Below are 27371 nucleotides of genomic sequence, written 5' to 3'. Positions count from 1 at the left end.
TACTGAGAGTAAAAATACCTCTGCCGCTTACTGAGAAAGGACGCAGGGAGGACATTATTACCATTGAGTTGGAAGGGGTTGTGTGTGTGAGGACATTTTATACTGTGAATCGATTGCCGGAAATGAGTTGTTGATGTGCTACAAACGTAGGTTGTGGCTGAAGAGGAGCTGCTGAAGGCTGACGGTAAAGGTGACAACCAGGAGGCCGAGCTGCTCATCCTGGATGAGTTTGCTGTGCTCTGCAGAGACCTCTATGCTTTCTACCCCATGCTCATCCGTTATGTGGACAACAACAGGTACAATATTAGCAAAGATGATGTTTTATTTTTTAATATTGTCAGATGTAACACAACTTAATGTAACTCAATGGAAAATGTTCCTCTTTCATGTTGTTGTCCATTCCAGGTCCAGGTGGCTGAAGGGGCCGGATGCCGACTCTACTGAGCTCTTCAGGATGGTGGCTGAGATCTTCATCCTCTGGTGCAAGTCCCATGTAAGTCTTACCATTCAATCTAGTAGTCATATGACAATGTTATGTTTGATACCAGGATACTGGTCTTCAAAACGTCTTTCCTGATTAACCTCTTTGTCTTTGAACCCAGAACTTTAAGCGTGAAGAGCAAAACTTTGTGGTTCAGAATGAGATCAACAATTTGGGCTTCTTGACTGGAGAGGGCAAGACGAAGATGTCCAAGGTAAATATGATAGATATTACATATGATATGGGTGAATACAATTTTGCAAAATTATAGCTATTGCTAATGCCACAGTAAGCTTAATGAAATACATTAAGGGATAAATCTGGTAATTATTCTGTGTTGTTTTTTTTTTTTCTTATTGTCAACAAAACCCATGAAAAATTGATCGTACTAACGAGTATTGCCTATGTATCCAAAGCCTGGTGCAACTTATTCCTCTGTGCCATAGAGCTCAATTTTTGTCCAAAAACTATCACAAGCTCATCAGTGAGTCACATTTTTGCACTGGATGACATGTTTTTTTCATTACGATGAACATGGGCACTGTAGTTTATTTGAGTAAATCCGACAGGCTGTAAATACTCACTAGAGCACCAAATGTGTATTAATTTGCAGCTGAAAATAATCCCTATTTACACCTGTTTTAGTAACATTTGCTAAAAAACTACAGTGGCCAGCTGTTCAGGAAAATTACTGAGCCTTTTTTAAATTGAAACTTTTTATATTTGTGATTTTCGATTTCAGTAGTGAATAATAAAGACATCACTTAAATAAAATGGGCATTGAATAATTACTGTCCTTGAGTTTTGCTATGGCACAGGAGGAACCAACATTGACTAATCTCCTGTCCGCTTGAACTTCATATGGGTCATAAAATTGATCTCACCAGAAATGTCATTATCCGGCCAAGAAATCCTCTAGTTATTAGTATCGATCCTAATGGTTTGTGTTATCAGACAGTAAAAATCATAATTTGAGATGATCCCCTTTATATTGTAGATAACATTTACTCAGTAAAGGCAACTCACAGGCTTTCCAAGAATGAGTCTTTTTCTTTGGTTTCTGTCTGTCCTAAAGCCAGGAGATGGAGCAGAGGACATCTTAGTTCTTTCTGGGTTTAACTTGGACTTATCTCGCTCCTCTCCTGCTCCCCCCTTCACTACATCAGCACTTTGGAAAAGCACAGCCTGAATACTTGTCCTGACGGGATCCCCTAGTGCTCCAGTTCTTGCTACTGTATTTCACTTTGCTAATGGGGGGAAAAAAAGTCCTTCTAAGCACTTTTCCTGTGTTTGAATAGATACCCTGACATGTGCTGAACACGCTGAATATGTAGATGTAAGATGTTCTACAAATCAACTGCATGAGTTAAAACCTCTTAAATTCACCTCTACACCAAGGGTTTACGACATATAACATTTCATGCGGATATTTGTTGTAGTAAAGTTGGTCATATATCTGGATGTTGACAGTGTTCGGTCCAGCAGTCGCTCAACTAGCTGTCACTGTGAGAGTTTGTTTATTTGTTTTGGCAGAGCCGGACAGCTTATTTATTTGCACTCTTGGGCGTTTTGACACGATCGCTTACAGTAGAGCAAAGCTCCTCGTCTCTTGATCCTGGAGGACTCTGCTTATTAACAGATTTATGGTGAAGCACTTTTGGTCCCTAGTATGTGATTCATCTTAATCCATCAGTTAATCAGAAGGGGTGTGGTCTGTTACATATTGGCTCATAACTCAAGTTGTCTTTGAGCAATCCTGTGGACTCAGTGGAGACATCACCGTGGAGACATCACCGTGATTTGTTCACATCCAATAAGGGGGGAGCAACACTTGAAATTGCAATGAGCAGGCCTGAAACCTGCTCATTGCTGCTTGTGTCTTTAATTTTGGGTCATTAGAGCCACTTGCTTTTGTTGACCGCAAAAAGGTTTGAACCTGGAATTACCGCATGCAGATATTTTTCATTGTTGTTTGATGGAACACAAAATATATTCCTATATGCCTATACTCAAGATAATCCTTGTTGTGAGCAGGTTCATGTAGGAACTATCAGTAGAAAGAAAATAGTTCCTACATGAAACTGCTCACAACAAATCTGTGGAATATCTTGAGTAACCGGGTCATAATTTCTGGAAAGAGACATTGCTTTTGAGTTTTTCAAATGTTAATTTTTTTGGGGGGGCGGCGCACCACAAGCAGAGTGCCATATAGTCCCATTATATTCTAAAAATGCGTTGTCTCTACGGCCGATATCTCCAAAACTGGGCAACTCGCACCAAAACAATCTAAATGGATAAATAGCACTACAGGTAAGAGAAAAAAACATGTATTTTTGTTTTTGGGGTGAACTGTCCCTTTTACGTTAAATTTAAAAATACAAGATATAAATAATTGTTGGGAAAAACACTTAAGGAGAAAGCAATGATTTTTTTTAGGTTTAGAGTACCTTAAACCTTCATAGAGTAAGCTCTTCTCCTTTCTCTCTGTAGTCAGGGGGGGACCAGGAGAGGAAACACAAGCGCCGTCGAGGTGAGTACTACTCCATCCAGACCTCTCTGATCGTAGCTGCCCTGAAGAAGATGCTGCCCATCGGCCTCAACATGTGCACCCCAGGAGACCAGGAGCTCATCTCCCTTGCCAAGATTCGCTACAGTCTGGTAAGCTGACATAATCAGGACCTGGTAACTGAATACTGATAATGTTGATTATTTTTAGTGTCACTTTTTCAATGTATTTTTTAACTCCCAGCACTGCCTTCAGTCTGTATGGTCTGCTTCACCAGCAGTTCAATCGCTTTACCACGACTGCTGTGATTTCTTACCATTACAGAGACTTCAACCTATCCAGAAAGAGTTCATTATAAAAAAAAATTAAAAAAAAGATGAAGACAGAACAATGTCGTTAAAGCCCTTTACCAAATTCCTTCTTTGGTGCAGTAGACATACATTATAGAATAACAAATATTTTTCAAATGTAGTCCATTGTTGTTGAAGCCATTTCTATGGAAGTAATAATATTTTGAGTTTATTTTGTAAATCTGAGAAAAACTTGTGTTGCAAATAAAACGTAGAAATTGGAATGTAAACAGTTAGCCAGTGATCTAGTATAATGCAATTTGATTGGCTGTTAGATTTAGTATGAAAGAAATAGAATCCTGCGAAACAGTCAGAAGCCACTGGACTCTGGAGCAACACAGTCTTTGGTAGTGAGTTAGCTTGTTGCACTCACAATTGTGATGGCTTTATATGCACATAAGCACCCTGACTATTTACGCTGAATGAATAGCAATAGTTTATTAACACTGCTTTGCAGTTTTTCTGTTATGAATACCTTTTCCCTTTCTTAGAGAGACACAGATGATGAGGTGAAGGATCACTTGCGTCAGAATCTCCATCTCCAGGACAAAGTAAGATGATGTTCTGTATAGTTATAATTCTAGCAGGAAGAGCAGTTTAAGTAAGATTGATGTATTACTACTGTTTAGTATGATGCTGCTGTTTATTTATTGATTTGATTGTTATTGTGTTGTAGTCTGATGACCCCGCAGTCCAGTGGCAGCTGAACCTGTACAAGGACGTGGTGGTGAAGAGCGAGGAACCTGCAAACCCAGAACACACAGTGGACCGAGTGCAGAGCATCTCTGCTGCACTCTTTCACCTGGAGCAGGTAAAAACACAGTTCTTACCTTCATTTATTTTCACCAACATGTCAACAATACATCACAGGACATAAAAATGCATACGCATATCCGTTATTGCTCTCCAGACATAAAAGTTGGCCACAGATATACCTACCCAGGTGATACACTATTAGCAAGGCCACTAGGGCACCAAAGGCAGCCTTTTTCCTAAATATGGGAGTTGCCTGTAATATTTCACACAGAGCAGTACCTTCCAGTGGTGAAAACAATCAAACACTCTGAAAATGAATAGACAACAGTTTTGATATTCGATGAGTTGTTAACAAATGTCAAAAATTCACCGGTGTCATCTTCTCAAATAGGAGGAATTTCTGTTTTTCTGTGTTTTTTTTTTTTTTTTTAAATTTACTTTTTTTAATATCTTTTTAAATTGAATATTTTTGGGTCTGGGACTGTTGGTAGGACAAAACAAGCAATTGGAAGAGTCACCCTGGGCTTTGGGAAATTGTGATGGGCATTTTTCACTTGTTCTGACATTTTATAAACTAAGCAATGAATTGAAAAAGTAACCAACAGATTAACTGATCATCAAAATAATCAGTAAGTATCAACTTGGTACTGTATTATGTAAAAGGCAACAATCTACAAGGTATTATCTAGATGAAATGCTACACATACCATCTGCATTGTAACTACACAACTGTTCCCAACTTTATGTTTCACTGTTGTCATTTCCTTCCCCCGCAGGTGGAACAGCCTCTGAGAAATAAGAAGTGTGTGTGGCAGAAGCTGCTGTCCAAACAGCGTAAGCGTGCTGTGGTGGCTTGTTTCCGCATGGCTCCACTCTACAATCTACCCAGGTGAGTCTCTTTTACTCCTGTCACACTTGTGGAACTGATTTACAATGTCAGTAATTAAGTATTGACATGAACAATGTAAAAAAAATAAGACATTGCTTTGTCTTAATCTAACCGTATATAACAAGCAGTCACCAAGTAGTCGTGTGGGGTGGGGCATTATCTTTTCTTGATTGTGTGCCCATGTAAACCCCTCTTCACCTCCCTAATGACATTCTCTCCTCTGTGTTGTTTTCTTGCATAACACTACCTCATCCTCCCTCAGATACAAAAATAATAATTACTTCCTGAATGGCTATCGGGAGGTATGGCTGGAAAGGGCATTCAAAGCCTCCAGCTTTGACCGCCTGTTCTCCCTGCTGACGGTAAAGTGAAACTACGGAGCGAATGCTTCATCTGTTCAACCCCCCCTTCATCCACCAGGCTGTGGACCAATCTCTGCCTAGCAACCAATTGTTTCTGCACTGTTGATTCTGATTGGTCAGCTAGAATGAGCCCAAGAATTGACTGAAATAAACTTATTTGGAAAGTGGAAACACACTGCGAACTGCAGGCCTTTGTCTCATTTCAGGTGTACCCTGAAGGAAGGAATGAAGAGAGGAAAGAAGAAGACAGAAAGAAATCTATTGAATACAATTTTGACTTTCATTAGTTGGCTACCTGGTTTACAAAAGTATGCTTGCTTACAGTAATATACAGTATAAAAGTTGTTTCATGTTATTTTGCTTCCTGCTATTATGATGATTTAAAGATTTGTTTTTCATTTGACATTTTGCCAAAGGTTGTGCAGTTTTACAACACATCTGTGCATTTTTTGTTAAGGAAAATATTTGATGTAAATCTAATTGAAAGAAAAGGAGTTGTTGTGGTAGATCCACTGATTTGTTGGAAAACTGCATATCTCCCCTAAAGTGTGCATGCTCCTCCAATGAATTTTACAACCCAATGGAAGTAACTGCAGTTATTTTATAGACCAAACGTGACCAGTCAGAAGAGCCAGTGGGTCCCACATTGACCAATCACCACCCTGCCTGAAATGCACTTCCTGTAACCCCTTCCTCCCCCTACATCTCTCCTTCCTGTTTCCTCCAAAAACTCACCAGAACCCGCCCTAATGCCACTGTACCTCCCTCCCCACTGCCCTCCATTCCTCCCCACCTCCCCTCACCTCCCCCCTTCCCAGGCATCGCGCTATCAACTTCTTCATCCCGGCCTATCAGAGACTTTGGATAGAGGCAGAGGAGTACTCCTTTGAGGAGAAGCTAGTTCAGGATCTGGCAGTAAGTACTGGGCTCGCCTTGCCCTTGCCCCACGTGCCCTGCGTTGGCACCCCTCTGCCAGTCCTGTCTGCCGAATGCTTCTTTAGCTCCGTGCCTGTCGAGCCTTGGGAGCGCGCCCGGGTGGGGACCTCGCCCAAAGCACCCAGGGGCACCCGCTCTAGGCGTGCAAAACCCTTCAAACAGAGATCCGTCAGGGGTCAGAGGCTGCATGACCAACTCAGGAGACACAGGGCCAGCTCCGGCGCTCACAGCTCTAGAAAAGCAGGCTATGCCTTTCTGACAGCAGTGGTAAGAAGGGCCTTTCATTAGGAGTCACTAGCTGTTTGGCTGTCAGATCTGGATCCAACCCATCAGTTGTCTTTTTGCTGTACTCTGTAAGTCTGTAGTGTGAGTGTGAAGGTGGCGTTACAGTACGTTCTGTGGCCGTGACGTCAGTGGCATGCTCGCGTAGTCATGTGAAGATCACATTTCATATTAAATCTTTGTATGCAGATGTGCAGCAAATTCATCAAGACACTAAAACTGTGCCATTGAATAAGAATAAGTACAGCCTTAGATACAGTTGCTCAAAAATCAGATTACTCACTGTTCTTGTTGGGGAAGATTATTTTTAACATAAGTTTTGTTCTACAAATCTGTCAGTTAAGTTTGGACTGTTGGAGATTTGTGTAGTTGTGATAGTTGTCAGGCTCCTGTACTGTCAGGATCATTCTTCATGTTCAAAGTCATATCACCAAATGGCTTACTGCTTGCATCTGTTTGCTGTAACATGCATGTATTTGAAAACTGTTCATCATCCACTCTTAACTTCCTCGTCCCGTCCTTTCCACGGATCACCAGGATCATCGCATGCCAGTGCTAGTTGAATGTTACTGACTCATTTCAGTGTTTTTTGACAAATGTGTGAATGGGCACAATTGTCAGTGAGTTTGTGAAGATTAGAAAAAAATGCTGAGGAATTGACGCTATGGTGGGATATTTCAGGAGAGGGATGATTAGTGGTCAGATGAGACTTGGGCAGAGCTAACTGTTCACACCTGTGGACCCCTGCAGAAAACGCCGATGAAAATTGTGGAGGAGGAGGAAGAAGAGGTGGCTGAGATCCAGCCAGACCCTCTCCACCAACTTATTCTCCACTTCAGCCACAACGCTCTGACAGAGAGAAGGTGAGATAGTTAAATCACTGAAAATGAGAGAGAGTCTATGTTACAGTGAGCATCTGAAATTCTGTCATATTAGGAGAGAAGATTTTTAACATTTGTGGTTTATTTAAATGTGCTACGTTTAGCTTTTTAATGCCAATAAATAATTTCCTAATTAATTCGTTGTGTCAGGTATCTCAATTGACATAACGGTGATATACTGTATAGATGTTGAAAGAAAATTATTTAGTGGATATTTATTCAATGAGGATGTAGTGTTTAGATTATGTTTCACAAGGAGAATTGCACATTTGTACTGTTGACTTATCACACATAGTGATACATTGTGACTTGGCTTCACTACTTTTCAGTCACTTGGAAGAAGATCCTTTGTATATTGCGTATGCAGACATGATGGCAAAGGTAGTGGCCTTTAAGTTCTTTTTATGTATAAATAATTGTGGTAAGATTTGTGTTAACATGAAAAAATAAGCTTTGAAGTGTTGTTGACCTGTGTGTCTTCAGAGCTGTGCAGAGGATGAGGAGGAAGAAGAGGAGGAAGAGAAAGAAAAGACTTTTGAGGTATGCCCTTATAAAGTCTTAAAGTAATGTGTCTTTTGCCAATTACTTTTATCTTACCATTTATCAAAACGTTTTATATCTGTTGCCTGCAAAGAATTCACAGGTACAGTAAAATTTTTGTCGATGATGATGTGTGTGTGTTGCTCCTCAGGAAAAGGAGATGGAAAAGCAGAAGATCCTGTATCAGCAGGCGAGGCTGCATGCCCGTGGGGCCGCTCAGATGGTGCTGCAGATGATCAGCGCCAGTAAAGGTAATAATGAGCTGATCATTTCTCAGCTTTTGCAGGTAGTTTAAAGGAAATTATTCTGTAACCTTTCTGCTGTTTTTATAAGCATTTTCAGGTGACAGACCGACAGTGGCCTTTTATTTGACAGTTCAACTACAGACATGGATGTTCCTCTTCTGCCACAGCTTCATAAAGACTTTTTTTTTTTTTTTTTTTTTTTTTTTTTGAATAATTAGTTAATTATTTGTAATTTGATGGCCTTAATGTATCAAAATTCCTTTTTACTGATAAGATGGTGGATTACTTAAACAACTGCCACCCCCAATGAGTTTCATTCTGGATATTTAGATCCGTATGAGGTCTAAATGCATTTAAGAGGTTTTTCATTGTTGACAGGAATAAAATTCTGAATGAAACATTGAATACTTCAGTATTTTGCTGTAAAATGGTCTGATGAGACACAAAAAGCTAACTTTCAACCTAAAAATATGCTGTATGTTTTGATAACATTAACCTTGCATATTCACACATATTGCATTTTTTACAGAACTATCTTATCTGCTGGAGGGATTTAGCCTTTATTATCAGTCAAACCTGCTCCTGTCCTCCTTATCTTAAATTATTCCTTTTTCATCAGGTCGTCTGGGCCCGATGGTGACCTGCACCCTCAAACTGGGAATCTCCATCCTAAATGGAGGCAATGTGCAAGTTCAGCAGGTCAGATTATACAGCTCAGATATTCATCTATTTGTCCTATTTACTGTATCATTTGTATTATTCTGTCCATCCATCAACATATATCATTACAGAGTAGCTGTAATTATAGAGTAGCATTTGGTTTTGTCAGTAGGATGTTTAATACCTCTCTTCTCTTTCCCCAGAAAATGCTTGATTACCTGAAAGAGAAAAGAGATGCAGGCTTTTTCAAGAGTCTCTCAGGACTGATGCAGTCTTGCAGGTGCTGATATATTATCCATACTGCAAAAAGGAACATCTGTGCAGACATCAAGTGATTTGTATTTGACTTTTGAGTTTCTTTCCCTAGTGTCTTGGACTTGAATGCATTTGAAAGGCAGAACAAAGCAGAAGGACTTGGCATGGTGACAGATGAAGGTTCAAGTAAGTGAAGAGGTGTCTTATTAGATGGGCTATTTGATATTCTACCTGTTTTCCTGTCCTTAGTCTTTCAGTCACCACATTTTTGCCCCAGTTTTCTCTTGCACTTGTTACTCTTGATTACAAAACAACACAAGATCCTTTTCCCCTCACTAAGCTAATGCTGTACCATGACAACTGTTAATAAATGTTTGTTTCATACAGAAACTACTAATTAGAAACTATCAAAATTACATTGCTATCAATGTGAATTTTGATTAATACAAATAGTTTGCTGCTTGTGCTACAGTCTTGAAGTCACTGAAGTCATCAGTGTGGTGTCTTTAATGTCGTCTTTTGCAGTAAAAAAAAAAAAAAAAAGCAGTTAACCTTTGTGATGATATTGAGGTTATTGAAGTAGGTATGTGTCCTGTCATCTCTTTCAGACCAGTGGTCTGTGAGTGGCCGTTAACAGTACAAAACTTGTCTGAGGACATGGTCCAGCATTAACACAAGAGCCTCCATCTCTCTCCAACTTTCAACACAAACTCCTCACTTGACACTTTTGACATCAAACTATGTCCATCTTTTCATCATTCAGTCCTCTGCTAAACATTTCCACTGAGTTCTGTGTTTAACAATTCACTGTTCCTACTCGTGTCTCTGTTACTATTATGAATTTTTCACCGTGACTGAATTCTTATTTGGTACTCATCTCGTTAGATGCAACAAAGACACAACCCAGGCCTATGATTTCCTCCGTCTAAAACTATTCTTTTTTTTTTTTTAACTGCATGACTTTGTTTTTCACTCGTAGCTGATATATTCATATCTCTTTGTATTGTAACTCAATGTCCTCTCTTTTTGCTTATGTCTTCGTGTATTGTTTGTCTCCTTCCTGTCATTTAAAAAACCCATCGATGGCAGTCCACACTGAGCGGGGTAAATAGCAAATTTAGATCATCCTGATATGGCTATGCTTCCACCCTGAATGTCTCCTCCATATCTGTGGTCCATACTCCCTGCTTTATTTGGTACCCAGCCTCTCCCTCCCCCAGATGTCTATAGGGACACACTGTGCATGCAGACTGTTAGGGTACATAGAAAGTGGATCTTCAGAATCCATTGCCTGTCCTTGTGTGTGTTATTTGTTCCCATTCCTTTCATGTTAACATTTACTAATGCAAATCCTATTACTGATGCTCCAATCTGTCGTTCTAAGGCTATCAGTGCCACCACCCAAGGGTTTGACTGAAGGTTTGTGGACTCTTCCACAGCCTAAGCAAAGCTTTGTCTTGCTTTGGACTTGGGGCCTATTTCACAAAGCTGGGTTCCATATAGATGTCTAACTTTCACATGGTTCTATCTGCTCACAGAAATGTATTTTTGCTCATTTTGTTTAGCTCTGTTGACTAGATTATCTGGTTGATTTTTAAAGTGAATAATGTAACCATGTCTGTCTGCTGCTTTTTTTCTGAAATGACACCCTTCATCAGGCCCAATCCTGGCCTGCATGTGAAAGTTATCAGGCTTCCTCCAGCTTATGGAAATGTCCTAGTGTCTCACTGTTGTTTAATGTAAGAGCATTTTTACAAAAAGCACTGAACTTGCAATCTAAAGGCCCTGGACTTCAAAAATATTTTGAACATGAAACCTGTCCTGCTTGCCACATATTAATTGCTTCTGAGGGGGGGTTCATTATTATTGGACCTCCTCATGTTGAGTAAATAAAGACTTAAATTACTTTGTGTAGGGTGACAGTTGTAGTCATCAAAAATGTCTTTTCTTCTAAGGTTCCAAAGTGCTACAGAACGATGACTTTACTAAAGATCTGTTCCGGTTTTTGCAACTTCTGTGCGAGGGGCACAATGGAGGTGAGGTCGTGCTTATGTGTATTTTCATCAAAGATTGGAGCATTGTTTTGTTTGTATAAGTTGTTTGTGCACTGCTCCATGAGGACACTGTGATCTATAAGGAGGAAAGACCATGGATGATGATAAGGCTAAGAAAATTTTTATTTGTCAGATTTCCAGAACTTCCTGAGAACCCAAACTGGAAACACAACCACAGTCAACATCATCATCAGCACTGTGGACTATCTGCTCCGTCTTCAGGTGTGTTAAGCACAAATATAAAACCACAAAATGTACACACACAATATTACTTGCGCCACCATCTTCATTGTCTACTAATGTGATCCTGCTCTTTAGGAATCAATCAGTGACTTCTACTGGTACTACTCTGGCAAAGATGTCATTGATGAGACTGGAAAAGTCAACTTCTCCAAAGCTTTATCTGTTGCCAAGCAGATATTCAACTCATTGACTGAGTATATTCAGGTAAGAATCCAACCCCTCAACACTGTCAACACTGTTAAATCTGCAATGTAAAGACTCAAATTACTTTCATCAGATATTTCATGATGTGTTTTTTCCATTATCTCTTTCCTTCAGGGCCCATGTCTTGGGAACCAGCAGAGTTTAGCTCACAGCAGACTGTGGGATGCAGTTGTGGGATTCTTGCATGTATTTGCCAACATGCAAATGAAGCTGTCTCAGGTATAATAAACCTTATAATTATACTCCTTGTAAAGCATCTTCTTCAGTTCAGCTTGAGAGGATACAACTAAAACAAGCAAATCTCATGTCCTGAAATACACCCACAAAGACTGCAACAGTGTGTGTTGAAATAGGAAATCTTTATCACTTATTTATATTTATTTGATAAGCATAATTAATGTAGTATACATTCTAATTCACTATGACAATCCTCATTTATCTCTCTAGATTTACACATTATGGTGTCTTAAAGCAGGGGTTCCCAATCCTAATCATCTCGCAACCCCTAAAATATATCTTGGTACACCTTGACGGGTCCTTGGGCCTCATTTATAAAAAACAGCGTGTAGGATCCATACTAAACTGCATGCGCACAAAAGCCAAAAATGTTGTGCGGCAAAAAAAAATCTGATTTATAAAACAATGCATATGCACACCTGCGGGCAACTTTCCCTTTATAAATCACAGTCCACCTGGAAATGTGTGCACTTGGATATCCTGCCCTCTACACGCCCACATTCAACCATAAATGGTAAATGCAAAACACCACATGAATATTGATGCATATAATGAGCCTGCTTATGGTGAATGGCGTGCGACCACAGCGGTGTCTCGAGTGCACTCTGCAGAGATTTTACACACACACAAACTATATAACAACTGAAATCATACTTGGTTATATATGCACAGTATTAAAAGATTACTGATGTTCTGTTCGGCAGTTCTTTAATGCTATTTGATGTAATCTTGGATTTCTACAATCGATGATGATTTCATCAGTTACAGTCCAGCCCTCTCCTCTGCGCTCTGGGTGTGGGGAATGCGATGGTGAGACAGCACTGATTTAAAATATTGAGCGGACTTTGATTTAAGATTTGAGTTGGCTTATATCTCAAATTGAAAGTGCTTATTATGGTTCACTACAAGTAACACTGCTGGTTTGAATGTTTATGATAACGAGGATATATAATTAACGTTTGATATTTAGTTAAATTAAATGTGTGAGAGATATCTTTACAATCTGGCTTCAATTCAACACCTCACCATCTGCGTCGCTAATTTCCCTGTTTCCAAATGTTTGTATGCATGGGTCAGAGTTTCCATACAGATGCGCACATTCTCCTGTTTGTTTTTATAGATCACAACTTTTGTGCAGGAAGTGGTGTACGCCTCTTTCAGGCCCTGTTTTTTGCGTGCGCAACGGTTATAAATGAGGCCCCTGACCCGCAGATTGGGAACATCTGTGTTAAAGCATAGAACATTATGACAGACAAAACTACAATAGGTTGTGTTCTTGCTTTGGGAAAACTCCTCCAGAACAAAGATTTAACAAAAGGACTCTAATCTCCTTGTAGGACGCCAGTCAGATTGAGCTGTTGAAGGAGCTGATGGATTTACAGAAGGACATGATTGTCATGTTGCTGTCTCTGCTAGAGGGTAAGAGCCTGAAGCTGTAATTCAATGTCAAAAAAATTACAAAAGACAGGCTAAATGTCTGTGTAGATGTCTGTATTGTTTTTTTGGTACATGTCATGTAGTACAAAATGCATTGTGTTTTGTGTATAATTACTAAAATGCATGTGTTCCATCCCTAGGTAATGTGGTGAACGGAACAATTGGAAAGCAGATGGTTGACACCCTGATGGAGTCTTCTAACAATGTGGAGATGATCCTCAAGTTCTTCGATATGTTCCTCAAACTGAAGGACTTGACGACCTCTGACAGCTTCAGAGAGTATGACCCTGACTATAAAGGCATTATCTCAAAAAAGGAGTTCCAGAAGTCAATGGAGAACCAGAAGCAGTACAGCCAGTCTGAGATCGAATTCCTGCTCTCATGTGCAGAGGCCGATGAGAATGACATGTTCAGTTACAAGGAGTTTGTGGAGCGATTCCACGAGCCGGCCAAAGATATCGGCTTCAACGTGGCAGTGCTGTTGACCAACCTGTCCGAACATATGCCACACGACTCCAGACTCACCACCTTCTTAGACCTGGCAGAGAGTGTACTTAGCTACTTCGAGCCTTATCTGGGTCGTATTGAAATCATGGGCAGTGCAAAGCGGATCGAGAGGGTGTACTTTGAGATCAGCGAGTCGAGTCGTGAGCAGTGGGAGAAACCACAGGTCAAAGAGTCCAAGCGTCAGTTCATCTTTGATGTGGTCAACGAGGGCGGAGAGAGCGAGAAGATGGAGATGTTTGTAAATTTCTGTGAGGACACCATTTTTGAAATGCAGCTGGCCTCGCAGATCTCTGAGCCAGATGTGGTTGAACAACCTGAGGAAGAGGAAGATGAAGATGGACACAGTATCCTGGACGAGCTGGCCGGAGAGGAAGAGGGCGCCCTAGAGTCTGCCTCAGCCTTCACCACTGCATGCCGCTCAGTCAAGAAGAAGATTGGCAATGTCCGCCAAGTCTTTTCCGTTAAAAACGTGCGCAAGCAGTTTAAGAAAATCAAGAAGCTGAGCATCAAGGAGATTATCACAGGCTTCTTCTCCTTTTTCTGGATGCTCTTCACAGGCTTCTTCAAGGGAATCTACGGCCTCATATTTGGGTTCTTCCACGTCATCTGGTCCTCCATGTTTGGCGGTGGCCTGGTTGAGGGAGCCAAGAACATAAAGGTGACAGACATCCTCGGAAATATGCCTGACCCGACCCAGTTTGGTATCCATGGAGATGTTATTGAAGTAGAGAAAGTGGAGGCCATAGAGTCATCAGGAAGCTTAGATATAGCCATGACACCAGCAGGCGACATAGCAGAGGTCGACATGATGTTGGAGATGCTGACGATGCCCAAGAGAGAAGGAGGAAAACATGTGGAACCGGGCCTGGGTGATGTTTCTGAGTTGAGTGCAGAGACGTCCACTACTGATCACAAAAAGGTTTGCAGTCAAAATGCAATAACTTCATCTGTGTGATGAATGATTTTAAATCCTGTAATTATCTGCTTTTCATTATCACTTCCATTCAGTCTCTCAGCTCATGAAAATGTATTAAACCTCTTGCAGAAAGCTGCTGCCAAGCCTGTTGAAACCCCCGAGAGTGAACCAGAGAAAGCAGAGTGAGTAAAATTAAGTGAAAGGAAAATTGATTATCTTCATACAAAATAAAATTAACTGTTTTGAATACAGCACAGAGAACCAGGAGAAAGAGGATAAGCCAAAGGAGGAGGAGGCTAAGGAGCCAGTGACGGAGGAGAAGCCCAAGACCAGATCGAGTCTGCCTAAAGAGGCGGCGCCTGTCTTCATGTCAAGTATCTTTGCTTTTCTGGACGTCTATCTGACCAAGATGCTGGTGAGTGCTCACATCACATATGCCTTCTGTCAGAATGTGTTTTTCTTCAATATTGTTTGGTTCAGCACGCATTCCTTGTTTGTATAAATTGTTTCAGAAATGTGGATAGGCAATTACAAAAGCAGTCAGTTGGTCTTGCTGTTAATCAAACTTTTTCCTTGCAGAATTACCTGGCTCGTAACTTCTACAACCTGCGTTTCTTGGCTCTGTTTGTGTGCTTTGCCATCAACTTCATTCTTCTCTTCTACAAGGTAATTTAAGTCAAGTTTCCATCCAGGTGTAGCACAAAATTTAACAGAATTTCCAGAAAAAAATGGAAAAGAAAATGCAAAGTAATGTGCATTTTCTTCTACTACTGTTATTCGAATATTGGGAGTTGTGGATTTCAATGCGATGATCACTAACAATCCTAGCAAGCATTTTAAGAAAACCGAAGGAAAAAGGGTAAAACCAAAACTAGAAACAAGTATAAGAAATGTATAGTGAAAAGAAAATTCAAAAATACGCCAAACGACACAGATTATTCATTGTATATGTGATACATACTCTTTGCTCTTTAGGTCACTGGTGAAACCGATGAAGAAATAGATGATGAAAACCGCTGGGGTGGTGATGAGGAGGATGATGTGAACACACTCTTCGATATGGATGAGTTTGTCCTGCAGGAGAGCAGCGGCTACATGTTACCAACCCTGCGCTTCCTGGCTATATTCCACACTGTCATCTCCCTCGTCTGTTTGTTCGGATACTACTGTCTGAAGGTAGGTATATTCATGATACTTTTACTGCTTCAACAGACTGTCTTCACTTCGCTGAGAACCATTTCTTTGCAGATGATACCATTGTATGAGTAAAGTTACAGTTTTCGTTACCCATCTTAATATTTTGCCTCTAGGTTCCTTTGGTGGTGTTCAAGAGGGAGAAGGAGATTGCCAGGAAGCTTGAATTCGACGGCCTCTACATCACTGAACAGCCGTCCGACGATGATATCAAGGGCCAGTGGGATCGACTCGTCATCAACACCCCGTGAGTCACATAACTTTTTCTCAATAAACACCTCATGCTGCTTGTTCCAATATCCATTAGTATCATACAACTCTGTTTGACAAGTATGTTATTATCTGTCTCACACCTTGCTGATCAGCATGAGAAAGTTCAGAGTAGCGACTAGTGGGAATTAGTCAATTAATTGTTAAGTTGATTGATAGAAAATTAATGAACAATGAATAATTGACTAATTGTAATTTACTCTGTTTGCACAAAATAAGTACGTGCTGTGGGAAATTGTGGTGGGCATGTGTCCTTCTTTTATATTTTATAGAATAAACAATTAATCTATAAAAGCATGAGGGGCTTAAATGAACTGCACCAGTTGGATATTGTCATTTTTAAATCAGAATAATTTGAATCACACGAAAATTCTTTACATAGTTGATTCATACAAGAAAAGAAGATAGATTAATCAATAATGAAACTTTGAAACAAATTACATTTAAACTTTGTTGCTGATGAGGACAAAAGAATTCCTGATCATCCCCAGCTGACACATTTCACGTGCAGTAGAATATATATCAGATCATTTTAGAAGGGAATTCTATCAAAGCTTCTCTAATAGATGCATTTTATCAAACTATTTGTACCACAGTTGAGCTGAGTATAATTTCTACTTTCCATTACAGGTCTTTCCCCAGCAACTACTGGGACAAGTTTATCAAACGCAAGGTGAGTGTGTGTATAGTATTGTAACTTTGATCTGAAATGATGAACTTGTGGAGTGTAAGTGTTGTTGGGATCCTTCAAAGCTGACAAAGCAATGGCAGCTGATCAACCTGATTTCTTAGACATAAAATTATAAGATATAACTAAAATATGTAGTAATATTGTATCTGTTAATCTGGATTCCTAGTCAGTCTCATATCAGGGGTTGTTGAACATTTTCATGTCCAGGAATCCATATTAGAGGATTGTTTTTGTAATGCAGTTTTCAGTTGTTTACATGTGAGGGTGATAGTGGCATATGTTATACATTCTCTGAGATAAGTTATAGTAAAATTAAACTCTGCTTCATTTTGCTGGGAAGACCCTGGAACATGCATGAACCTTCAAAAAACCACAGACATTATAGTTCTGCTCTGTCTTCTTCTTTCTCTGTTTGATGTTAAGTGACAAAGCTGATCTCTGCTGTCTTCCCTCTGTATGTGTAGGTGATCAACAAATACGGTGACCTGTATGGAGCTGAACGCATCGCTGAGCTCTTAGGATTAGATAAGAGCGCTCTGGACTTTGACCCCACAGTGGAGACTGTAGAGAAGGAAGCTTCCCTGCTCTCCTGGTGAGAACTCAACCCATGTTTTCTCTTTCCTCCTCAAGGGCCACATATACTCCAATATGGATGCAGACACAAATAGTGATCTTTTTATATTGCATAGGTGGACTTGTTTACCAATATGCAGTCGGGGAGAGTAATCATTGATTTATTGGTACTGACCAACACCCCTATTTACAACAATTGAAAATAGACAGCGGTTACTTTCTCTTAAGGGGTTGTTAAAAATTGTACTCAAAGGTCTTTTAAATTAGGGCTTGACTGAGGCCTGGAAGTTTGAGCATTACTTGACCTAAGCACGTAAAAACTGGTGCTGTTAGATGTATTCAGGTATAAAAGTCCATAATTTGCATGACGTGGATAGAATGATCGAAATGTCTCTTACTGAAAATTGAACACAGTAGATTTATAGACCAGACTAAAAAACCAGACTAAACTAATCGCCTTATAATCCTCATATATAGATATAGTTGACATTTTTTAATGTTTGGATGTCAGCTATACAGCAACACCACCACTGTGATTTAACATTTTGTTTTTCATTGACAGGCTGAGCTCTATTGATACAAAGTACCACATCTGGAAACTGGGCGTGGTTTTGACTGACAATGTAAGTTTATTTAATGTGTACTAAAAGCACTTTGTATTCACTGCACTGTAGGGTAAATAACATGACAAAAACCTAAGAAAGCTGTAAGAGTGTTTCACTTGTGATCAGGGTTTTGGTTAATAAGGTTATTCTGTAACCCGTTACAAAAGTAATTTTTGACATTAGCTTTAATCACGTCAGTCCTACTGCAAATGTAGTGCAACATGAACAACTCAACTTTACCACAACTGGTTATTGATGACAAGTTTAGTTAAGCACAGCTCTGATAGTAGAGATACTCAGCAAACAACTTGGACATCATTCTTCAAGGTTTTATTTGTCACATACACAAACTATGTGTAGTGAAATGCAGGGTGGCATAGTATTAAAGCTGTGCTAAGAGACCCTTGTGCAATAAATAAAAATAGAATTAGAGAAAATAATTAATACAAATTCAAAGATACAAAAAATTATAAATATATGTAATTTAAGTATTTAAAATGTGTGCAGATTGGCTCAGTGTGTAGGTGGACTGCAATTTTTCAGTAAAAATAAACTATATATATATGTCACAATAGTATGGCAAACTATGCAATAACATTTTGTACGTGCTTAAGGACAAATATGCAGCGCAATGCAAAGATTTATTACATTTTCATTAAAATCAATCAGATTCTGATTTTAATGAAAATGTAATAAACCATCATTTGTCACTAATGAGTGGCCTTTCTTTTCCTGCAGTACTTCCTGTATCTGATCTGGTACACCACCATGTCCATTTTTGGACACTTCAACAACTTCTTCTTTGCTGCCCATCTGCTGGACATCGCCATGGGCTTCAAGACTCTTCGCACTATCTTGTCTTCTGTCACTCATAATGGCAAGCAGGTAGGTAGTTCAGCCAGCAGAGGGAGCCAGACTACAAATAAGAAAATCAACAATAATCACTTCACATACTCAACATTGTGTGGCAGAGCAGCTTTTTCTTATAACTTCCATTTTCCCTTTTTCTGAGCTTCTATTCAGACTTAAAATTAAGGCAAATGTTTATGGGGTTTTTAATTGTTACACGTTTCAAAGAATGTCGAGAAATACTGTGCTACTGTCTGGATAAACTGTTATTTTAGGCCCTCATCTCACATTGAGATACTTTTTTAATATAATGTAATCTGCATCTACATGTGGTCTGTGATAGATAATAAGTACAAAACAACTAGCAATGTGATTCATACTGAACACCAACATAATCAAATCAAGAAATTATCTTCTGGAAAAAAGGAGCTTTGAAATAGAAACTGTATGTTTTATGAAGAGTCTCAGTCATCCAGGTCACATGATATCTGGAAATAAATTAATGAAATTAAATAGAACTAAAACAGGATTTGCTCTTTTGTTCTTAAGGATGTTTTGACACCTTGAGGCATTTTCACTTCTTCTGACTTAATAGGGAGATGGGGTCATTCAATAATAGTGAAGCACAGTTTGTATCTATTTTTTTTCCTAGTTTATCAGACAAATTAAAGATGATGATTTTCTTCTCACTGTTGCTGCTGATATGTTGTCATAAAGTTAATGAATGCAAAAGTTCATAGGTTAAGAGTAGTTTAGACCAGTAATTCCCAACCAGGAGTACTTAGACAGATTTTAGAATAGTTAGCTTGAAGTTTTGCATGGCTAAAATAGGAAGCCAAAAAGTAATGGATAAACAGTTGAAATCGTTAGCTAAAAGTGTTGGATAAAGGGCAAAAAGGCTACAATTATAGGGAAATTAAATGGATTAAGGGTTGAAATGTCCACTCTTCTGCCACTACAAGATAATATTGCAAGACGAATGCAAGCTTTATCAAACCAATAGCATTAAATAACATCCAGTTTAAAATCTGTTTAAATTAACACATCTGGAACATGACGAGGCACACATCTTGACAGGGCTGTGGGGGTACATCAGACAAAACAAAACCACTGGTTTAGACTATTATCTTTCTGACAGTAAATGCAACAGGCAGTATTCATATTTAAAATGCAGAATAACAAGCAAGTAAATTGCAGGTCATCGATTGAGGCATGAAGAAGTTCAGCAATTCAGGAAATTAAATTCACCATTACAGAAGGTCTCCAAAGTCTGAATACTGATGAGACTCCCTGAAATCCTCAATTCAGCTGTAGAAGCCTTGAAAATACTGCAGTGCTTTTGTTCTCCACTTTCCCAATGAAAAAAACTGCACTGACATTAAGATGTTGATCCAGTTCTCTGACAAAAGCTACATTTAAACAAGAAAAGGTGCAATAATTTGTGCTTCCGAGGAGGTTGTTCTCTCCCCAACTCTCAGCTCAAATTGTCTCTGGGAATAAATAAAGGTCAAATAAAATGTTTCAAAGCATGTAAGTACCGTAATGAATTGTCTCTCTCTTGTAGCTTGTGCTGACTGTGGGTCTGCTGGCCGTGGTTGTCTATCTCTACACCGTGGTGGCCTTCAACTTCTTCAGGAAGTTCTACAATAAGAGCGAGGATGAAGACGAGCCCGACATGAAGTGTGACGATATGATGACAGTACGTCTAACCAGCTCCGACGGGGAAAAAAAGGCTGCAGCCCTCAGCAAGGGCAAATGTTTGGAGTTGAAAAAGATTCATAAGGCTTTTATTTTGAATGGTCAACTCAAACATTTTAGCCTTCTGCATCAGGGTGTGAAGGCAGGAGATGACTACTGGACTGAGTAGAAAGTATTTTTCATTAGTGTGCATTATTATGGTTTTGAAAACTCATTTTCTCCCTTCTCAGGAGTTCGTACATTTTTCTTAACTTTTCTTTCTTTGAGACATCTTTTGCTTCTTCTAGCAATAGATGAAACCAATTGAATTTAGTTTTCTTGTCTGAATGAAAATTTTATTTTGCTTTTTCATCCCTAGCCATCATAGAATAAGTTACAGCTGCCTTTAATACTCTACTCATCTTTTCAGCTTAAAAACATGTGAAATGACTGTGACTACGTGACTAAGTTACTTTTCCTTTTTTCCTCTCTGCAGTGTTATTTGTTCCACATGTACGTGGGTGTGAGAGCTGGAGGTGGTATTGGAGACGAGCTGGAGGACCCAGCTGGAGACCCCTATGAGCTTTACCGCATCCTGTTTGACATCACCTTCTTCTTCTTTGTCATTGTCATCCTGCTGGCCATCATTCAGGGTACACACTCTTGGTATCACATTTGTCTGTGTTCTGCATCCTAAAGCATAAATGCAACGGACACCAGCATTGTCATGTATTCATATCAGCTTGATAGATGTGTTATAAGATAAGTCATGCTCAGTGCTATGACCAACTGTTGCACCCTCCTTAAGGTTTGATCATTGATGCCTTTGGTGAGCTGAGAGACCAGCAGGAGCAGGTGAAGGAGGACATGGAGGTGAGACTTAGGGTCCAGCCAGGACTGAAACAAAAATCTTTTCCTTTAGTCATGCGGACGCAAATACTGATTGCCTTAACACCCAACTTGTTTGGTGCGGTTCGTTTGGGCTGGTGTAAAAGCTATCAATCAAACCCTGGTGCGGACTAAACAGGGCCAAAAACAGGATTTTATTACAATAGATATGGGATTAACAAGAACTCAAATCTGAACTACAATTAAATCTGCTAAATATGTTGTCAAGGAAGCAATGTATAGTATATTTTAATGGAAATAATTTGGTAACTGTGGCACCACGTATGCACGTCCTGTGTGAGTGCAGGGATTTTAACGCATACATCAGAAAGTGAGGAGTGAAAACATTGTTTATGTTCTTCCTTCTTCTTCTCCGAAAGAATAAAGAGTACTATGTATAAGTTGACGTACTGTGGCCCTGTATCAAAATGTAAGCACCCACTCTTATTTTTCTTTCAGACCAAATGCTTCATCTGTGGCATTGGGAATGACTACTTTGACCGGACGCCTCATGGGTTTGAAACCCACACCTTACAAGAGCACAACCTAGCTAACTACCTGTGAGTGCGGCAACAAACACAGAAAACCGAAACAACCAAAGTTTGAAGTATTATTTCTTGTCACACCTTTATTCCCTCCTGTGTGCAGGTTCTTCCTGATGTACCTGATTAACAAGGATGAGACTGAACACACGGGTCAGGTATGTGACAAGAGTTTACTATATTTTAGCTTCAATTCACTTTTACATTCACATTTTCTGAGATGCTTTATATCATGTATCTTATGTCTGATCAATCTCAAGACAGCAAAGGTAGTTACAGAAACTTCAGTAGGTTTTTACTTGTGCAACATTTCAACCCACTTGTTATGTTGCATAAGTTCAGCTTAGCAGGAGGAAGAAGCAATGCGTGGGTTCACTTTGACTTTTTTGATATTAACTTGTTATTGTCGTGCACCTGAGATGCCAGTTGCTTTTATTTGATGTGCATGCACTGTTCTTATCTCACAAATTTAGCTACTCGTAGAGGAAAAAGTCGCAAATTGTAAACACAATTCAGTTTTCAGTATTTCTGCAGAAAATAAAGACAGGATTTATTAATAATCTTAATCCAAATGATGGATGAAACATACTTATGATGTATTAACTTACCGCAGTATCTTGGGTTCTTATGGGCCATCCACACCACAACTATAACTACAATAGTAGCAAATATCATCGTTGGGATCACTTTCGGAGCAATTTGGTGATATTGTGGTATACAAATTATTGGGCTGCAAATTACACAAAAAAAACATAACATAATTTTACCTGAGGTATACTGCCAACACTGAGAGGGTCTCTGAAGTTTGTTTGGTCCTCTTCTTCCCATGGTAGTTATGCTATAACGTATAAGGTCCAGTGTGTAGGACTTAGTAACATCTAGCGTTGAAAATGCAGCTTGCAACCATTTAAACTGCTCGGATCACCCTCCCCTTCCAAGCGTGTAGGAGAAACTACGGTGGCCACAAAAGGCCCTATCTAGAGCCAGTGATTGGTTTGTCCGTTCTGGGCTACTGTAGAAACATAGTGGTGCAACATGGCGACCCACTCCCTCTGTACATAAAAACATAAATATTATTCCATTTCTGCCAATAGATCCTCCTAAATGTTACATACTGGGCCTTAAACTGCACCATACAAGTTAGTAACAATGTTGAGTATGGGCTGTAACTTACTTATACTTCCCTGAGCAGGTGTCATTCATTAACTGTTGCCAGGTCTACTTACTTAAAGGTCCAGTGTGTAACATTTAGGAGGAGCTATTGGCAGAAATGGAATATAATATTTTTGTTTTCATTACCATTAGAATAAGCCGTTTTTATCTATAGGGAGCAGGTCCCCATGTTGCACCGTAGTTTCTCCTACACGCTTGGAGGGGGAGGAGAGTATTCAAATGGTTGCAAACTGAGCTTTCACACGTGTTTTACAGTACTACTGCATACGTGAAAAAAGTTGTATAAAGCATTTTGTGCACAAAATTGGATACATTGCCTCAAATGATGTCACTTGAGTCAGCGTCAGTTGGGTCTGAAGACTAAAAGTATGAAAATGAAAAAAATCAGGGGGTGTGGAGTTAGAAAGAAGTGAGCTTACCAGACCACTCCTCATCACTGCTTAAAGCTAGCAGCTCGAGGCTACATTAGCATGTTGTTGGCTGAGTTGCATTGTGGGTAATGTAGGCGGCAGGTTTTGACAAGAAGAATGTGTGGAATTAAAAACACTATCGCTTGTTCTTCTGCATCGATTTGGATCCTCTTTTTTTTTTTTTTAACTGTCCATCGTGAGTCCAACAATGTAGCTGTTAGTGTTGACTTTGTATTTGAATGTATTGGATTAAATTTACAATTGGCTGCTGGATCCGTGATTTCCCACAATGCAACCGATAGAGAGGGTCTAACAAAGACATGCTATCTGGTAAATGCCCAATTCATTCATACACAATAGGCCCCAGTGTGCAACACAGGCTGTCTGTTATTAATTTGTAGTCTCCTAGCCCATCATCAGATATTATCTCAGCAGATTTGTTTTGTTTTTTCCCCCTGCAGGAGTCGTATGTGTGGAAGATGTACCAGGAAAGATGCTGGGACTTCTTCCCTACTGGAGACTGCTTCCGTAAGCAATATGAGGACCAGTTGGGTTAGAGAGGGCAGCTACTAGTCTGGTGCCCCAAACACCCCTCTATACTTTCCTTTTATCTGAAAGAGACACTGAACTTGACTTCACCCTGTTATCCTGAACACTCGCCGGACTTTCTCTGCTGCCATGGTGTCAAAATCAATCATTTTGAATTCAGATACACAAAACATAATTTTAAGAAGAACAACTGGACATTTCAGGTTTGTGCATCAAAGTCCTCTTCCTTGTTACAGAAAAAAGTCACTTACCACGACGCCTCTTTTATGCAAATTCTTATTTTGATTCACATTGCCTTTTCACTTGCTTAACCCCAACCTGTTACACAATTTGTTGCGTGTAGACATTTGATACACGTGGAGGGTTACAGCATGACAACTGAATGTTTGAATATGCACAATTTCTAGATTAATGCCAGGATGTTAGTGTCACTTATTACCAAACCACCTGGATGGATGTGTGCTGCTAGCATTGATCACTACTGATCCAGTTAACATCAAATGACATGAGTGAGACCCGATCTGCCTTTCAAACCTGTCAAATGAAATAAAGAGTTACAGAAGATGGTTCTTCCAGGACCAGGCGATTTACTGTAGGTGTTTATCAAGTGCCGATGTGCCTTATGAGAAACTATGCAAAAAAAAAAAAGTAATCGTTTGTGTTCCTCCTGACACAAGCAGTGCTCTAGTTCTGGATTAGTTACAAGCAGATTTAGCTCAAGCTAGTTTTGTGGCTTTTAAATAAAATTTCAAAAAAATTGTTGTATAAAATCTAGATGATCCTTGTGTAAATGTTGCTTAGTTTGGTTTCCAAGCTGTGGTGTCCTGCCCGCCTGCACTTCTTTCCACAGTAGAAGAGCCCCACATCAGAGAAAAATGAAAAAACAAAACTTCAAGGATTTATTGACGACAAAATGGTTAACTGCTATTGTATGGCCATTTGTATGTATGTAGTAGCTTTGGTAAACTGCATTTCTTTTGATGAGGGGGAGGAAATGAATAAAGTAATTGACGCAATAAACCAAACGTGTCATCCGTCCCTTGGGCAGCTGAGATCCCTCTGATGGCAACACTCCTGTGGTGCGTAACTTTCACAGCCACACAAGGAACAGATAATCACTTCTCTGAAACATGAAGTGCAGAGGGAACATTCTGACACGTTCTCACAAATGTTCGAGACGTACTGGCCCGTCTCTAGACCTCTAAACATATTGTCACCCATTCATGCCTGGAAACTGGATATACTAATAAATTGACTGCCACTTTTTAATAGGCAAAGGAGGCCAAAGTGAAAGAAAAATCTAACATGTTAACTTTATAATCAGCTTTATAATTCATCAGGCTAAATGTTTAAAGTTCTGATACGAATTTTAATGGACGGAGATACAAGTTAAAGTCCAGTTTCTTTTATATACCTCTTCTGTCTTCCCTGGTGGGTGCTGGTCAGGAGATCATGCTGTCAAGCCAGTCCTCCAGGTCCTCCTCTGTCACTTCCTGCCTGATGGAAGCAGACTTGGGAGGTGTGACATCATTGTCTTTCACCTCCTCCATCTTCTCTTCTATCACCTCCTTCACTTCCTCACACACTGCAGATTGAAAGAACACACGATGGGAAAAGAATGTGACTTTTGAACATATTCGACAACATTTTTTTTAACACTGAAGAGTAATTTGCTCATGTGAGATTGTTTGCAACTTTTTTTTTATTAAGTTCTTGATAATTTTGGTGTAATGAAAGCAAAAGTTAGCCAGAAGCCAGTTAGCTTAGCTTACTGGAAACAGGAAAACCACTAGCCTGGCTCTGTCCAGTGGTAGCAAAATACGCCTTCCGGCACCTCTAAAGCTCACTAATTATCATGTTCTATCTCCTTTTGTTAGAAATCAAAGTGTAAAAGTGGCAATTCACCATTTTACGGGAGTACAGTAAGACACTAACTTCCTGGTTACAGCTCAGAGCCAAGAAATAGTCTAGCACATAATCCAGCAAACTTACTGTTAGAGCCAGGCTAGTTGTTTCCACTCTTTATGCTAAGCTGCTGTTAGCAGTAGCTTGATACGTGAAGTGGTATCAATCTTCTCCAAATAAGCATATTTCCCAAAATGTCTCCTTTAAGCTGGGGAAAACTACAACAGAGTTTAAATACACTGACCTTTCTGTGGAACCGCACTCCTCCCATCTGCGACACTGACAGACTGGTTTCCTGAAACATCTAAGACTGGTTTCTGTAAACTGAGCAGCTGGTCCAGCTCTTCATCAACATCATCCACTAGCGGCTCTGCAGCGCTCGAGGAGACCAACGCTGGGTTTGTAGCCACGGGGGCTTTCTGGCTGGTGCTGAGGACTTTTAAAGCTACAGACGGAGGAGTGGACACTTTGGGCATCTCCTGTTTAGGGGTGAGGGTCATAGAGGGCAGCTCTACTGGTGTCGAGACCTGGAACAGGATTAGTGAAAAAATTACTGCAACAGGGCATACAGTGAGATTATAAACATTAAACCTACAATCAAAGTCCAAAATTAGTTAGAACAGTTTTTTTTTAAAAATCAGCCTACCTGAACCAGCTCGACCTCCAGGTTGAGTCTCTGATGGAGAGGCACTTGTTGAAGGCTCTGGGCGAGAGATGGGAGGTCCACAAACACTGCAGACATCTAGAGAGGAAAACTAACTGTAAAGCAGGCACAATCTTGATGTTGGTGTTTTCAGATTTAATGTGTCTCAAACTGATTTACAGAAAACAGTGATTGAGAATTTAAGATCTACAGCCACATTTTAAGCCCACTGGATCTTCATCTGGATGTGCAATCAAAATATAATTTAAGCATGGGGATCTGTGTCCAGGGATGTGAAACCTTAGTGCAACATGTTAAATCTTTTGTAATCGTTATAAGTAGCCTACGAGTGCGGGTCAGTACTCTTTTGTACTTGCATACAAAGTGAAACAAAACATTGCCGCTCTGACTGTACACAAGAAGTCGAAAAAATTCAGGAATCGTTATATAATCGGACTGTGTTTGATTCACTGCTTTGTATCCACAGTCAAATGCTGGTAGAATCAGATAAATGATGACAAAAGCTTTCAATTTTAAGATTATGTTTGTGTTGAAATCAGCAATCGCTGCATCTTTGCCTTCAGTTCTTTTCAACAGTTGAGTGAGTCATGTGAATAAAAGCAATACTACTCTTTTGGTAGTCAGTTCTGTAATTTGGTCC

At 39.7% G+C, this 27371-nt stretch overlaps 2 protein-coding genes across 15 annotated transcripts in view; one reads left to right on the top strand and one right to left on the bottom strand.

Moving 5' to 3' along the window:
- Window positions 1-25182, top strand: part of ryr3 (ryanodine receptor 3) — a 119921-nt gene extending 94739 nt beyond the window's left edge. For 5 of the 12 annotated variants that reach the window (XM_044169278.1, XM_044169276.1, XM_044169274.1 and 2 more), the window contains 37 exons: window positions 151-296; window positions 406-493; window positions 603-695; window positions 2972-3139; window positions 3829-3888; window positions 4014-4148; window positions 4870-4982; window positions 5245-5344; window positions 7313-7425; window positions 7773-7824; window positions 7927-7983; window positions 8135-8234; window positions 8848-8927; window positions 9092-9168; window positions 9256-9329; window positions 10233-10247; window positions 11099-11179; window positions 11331-11419; window positions 11516-11644; window positions 11759-11863; window positions 13219-13300; window positions 13459-14744; window positions 14871-14923; window positions 14994-15156; window positions 15321-15407; window positions 15717-15917; window positions 16052-16182; window positions 16836-16878; window positions 17361-17488; window positions 18032-18092; window positions 18813-18959; window positions 20488-20622; window positions 21097-21253; window positions 21409-21473; window positions 21948-22048; window positions 22137-22188; window positions 24075-25182. In XM_044169278.1, the coding sequence (XP_044025213.1) occupies window positions 151-296; window positions 406-493; window positions 603-695; window positions 2972-3139; window positions 3829-3888; window positions 4014-4148; window positions 4870-4982; window positions 5245-5344; window positions 7313-7425; window positions 7773-7824; window positions 7927-7983; window positions 8135-8234; window positions 8848-8927; window positions 9092-9168; window positions 9256-9329; window positions 10233-10247; window positions 11099-11179; window positions 11331-11419; window positions 11516-11644; window positions 11759-11863; window positions 13219-13300; window positions 13459-14744; window positions 14871-14923; window positions 14994-15156; window positions 15321-15407; window positions 15717-15917; window positions 16052-16182; window positions 16836-16878; window positions 17361-17488; window positions 18032-18092; window positions 18813-18959; window positions 20488-20622; window positions 21097-21253; window positions 21409-21473; window positions 21948-22048; window positions 22137-22188; window positions 24075-24170 (4863 nt within the window). In that variant the 3' untranslated portion in view covers window positions 24171-25182. Of the gene's footprint in view, window positions 1-150; window positions 297-405; window positions 494-602; window positions 696-2971; window positions 3140-3828; window positions 3889-4013; window positions 4149-4869; window positions 4983-5244; window positions 5345-6162; window positions 6548-7312; window positions 7426-7772; window positions 7825-7926; window positions 7984-8134; window positions 8235-8847; window positions 8928-9091; window positions 9169-9255; window positions 9330-10232; window positions 10248-11098; window positions 11180-11330; window positions 11420-11515; window positions 11645-11758; window positions 11864-13218; window positions 13301-13458; window positions 14745-14870; window positions 14924-14993; window positions 15157-15320; window positions 15408-15716; window positions 15918-16051; window positions 16183-16835; window positions 16879-17360; window positions 17489-18031; window positions 18093-18812; window positions 18960-20487; window positions 20623-21096; window positions 21254-21408; window positions 21474-21947; window positions 22049-22136; window positions 22189-24074 lie in introns of all 12 variants that reach the window. The other 7 variants (XM_044169282.1, XM_044169281.1, XM_044169275.1 and 4 more) reach the window with 4 other exon arrangements.
- Window positions 18854-27371, bottom strand: part of aven (apoptosis, caspase activation inhibitor) — a 40275-nt gene continuing 31757 nt past the window's right edge. Inside the window, exons 4-7 of one of the 3 annotated variants that reach the window (XM_044169292.1) lie at window positions 26714-26809; window positions 26312-26594; window positions 25577-25747; window positions 18854-18990 (exon numbers count right to left, since the gene is read on the bottom strand). In XM_044169292.1, the coding sequence (XP_044025227.1) occupies window positions 25605-25747; window positions 26312-26594; window positions 26714-26809 (522 nt within the window). In that variant the 3' untranslated portion in view covers window positions 18854-18990; window positions 25577-25604. Of the gene's footprint in view, window positions 18991-22184; window positions 25748-26311; window positions 26595-26713; window positions 26810-27371 lie in introns of those variants that run through there. The other 2 variants (XM_044169293.1, XM_044169290.1) reach the window with 2 other exon arrangements.

Source organism: Siniperca chuatsi, linkage group LG16, assembly GCF_020085105.1.
Source record: "Siniperca chuatsi isolate FFG_IHB_CAS linkage group LG16, ASM2008510v1, whole genome shotgun sequence".
Lineage (NCBI taxonomy): Eukaryota > Metazoa > Chordata > Actinopteri > Centrarchiformes > Sinipercidae > Siniperca > Siniperca chuatsi.
This window is presented reverse-complemented; position numbering and strand designations above follow the sequence as displayed.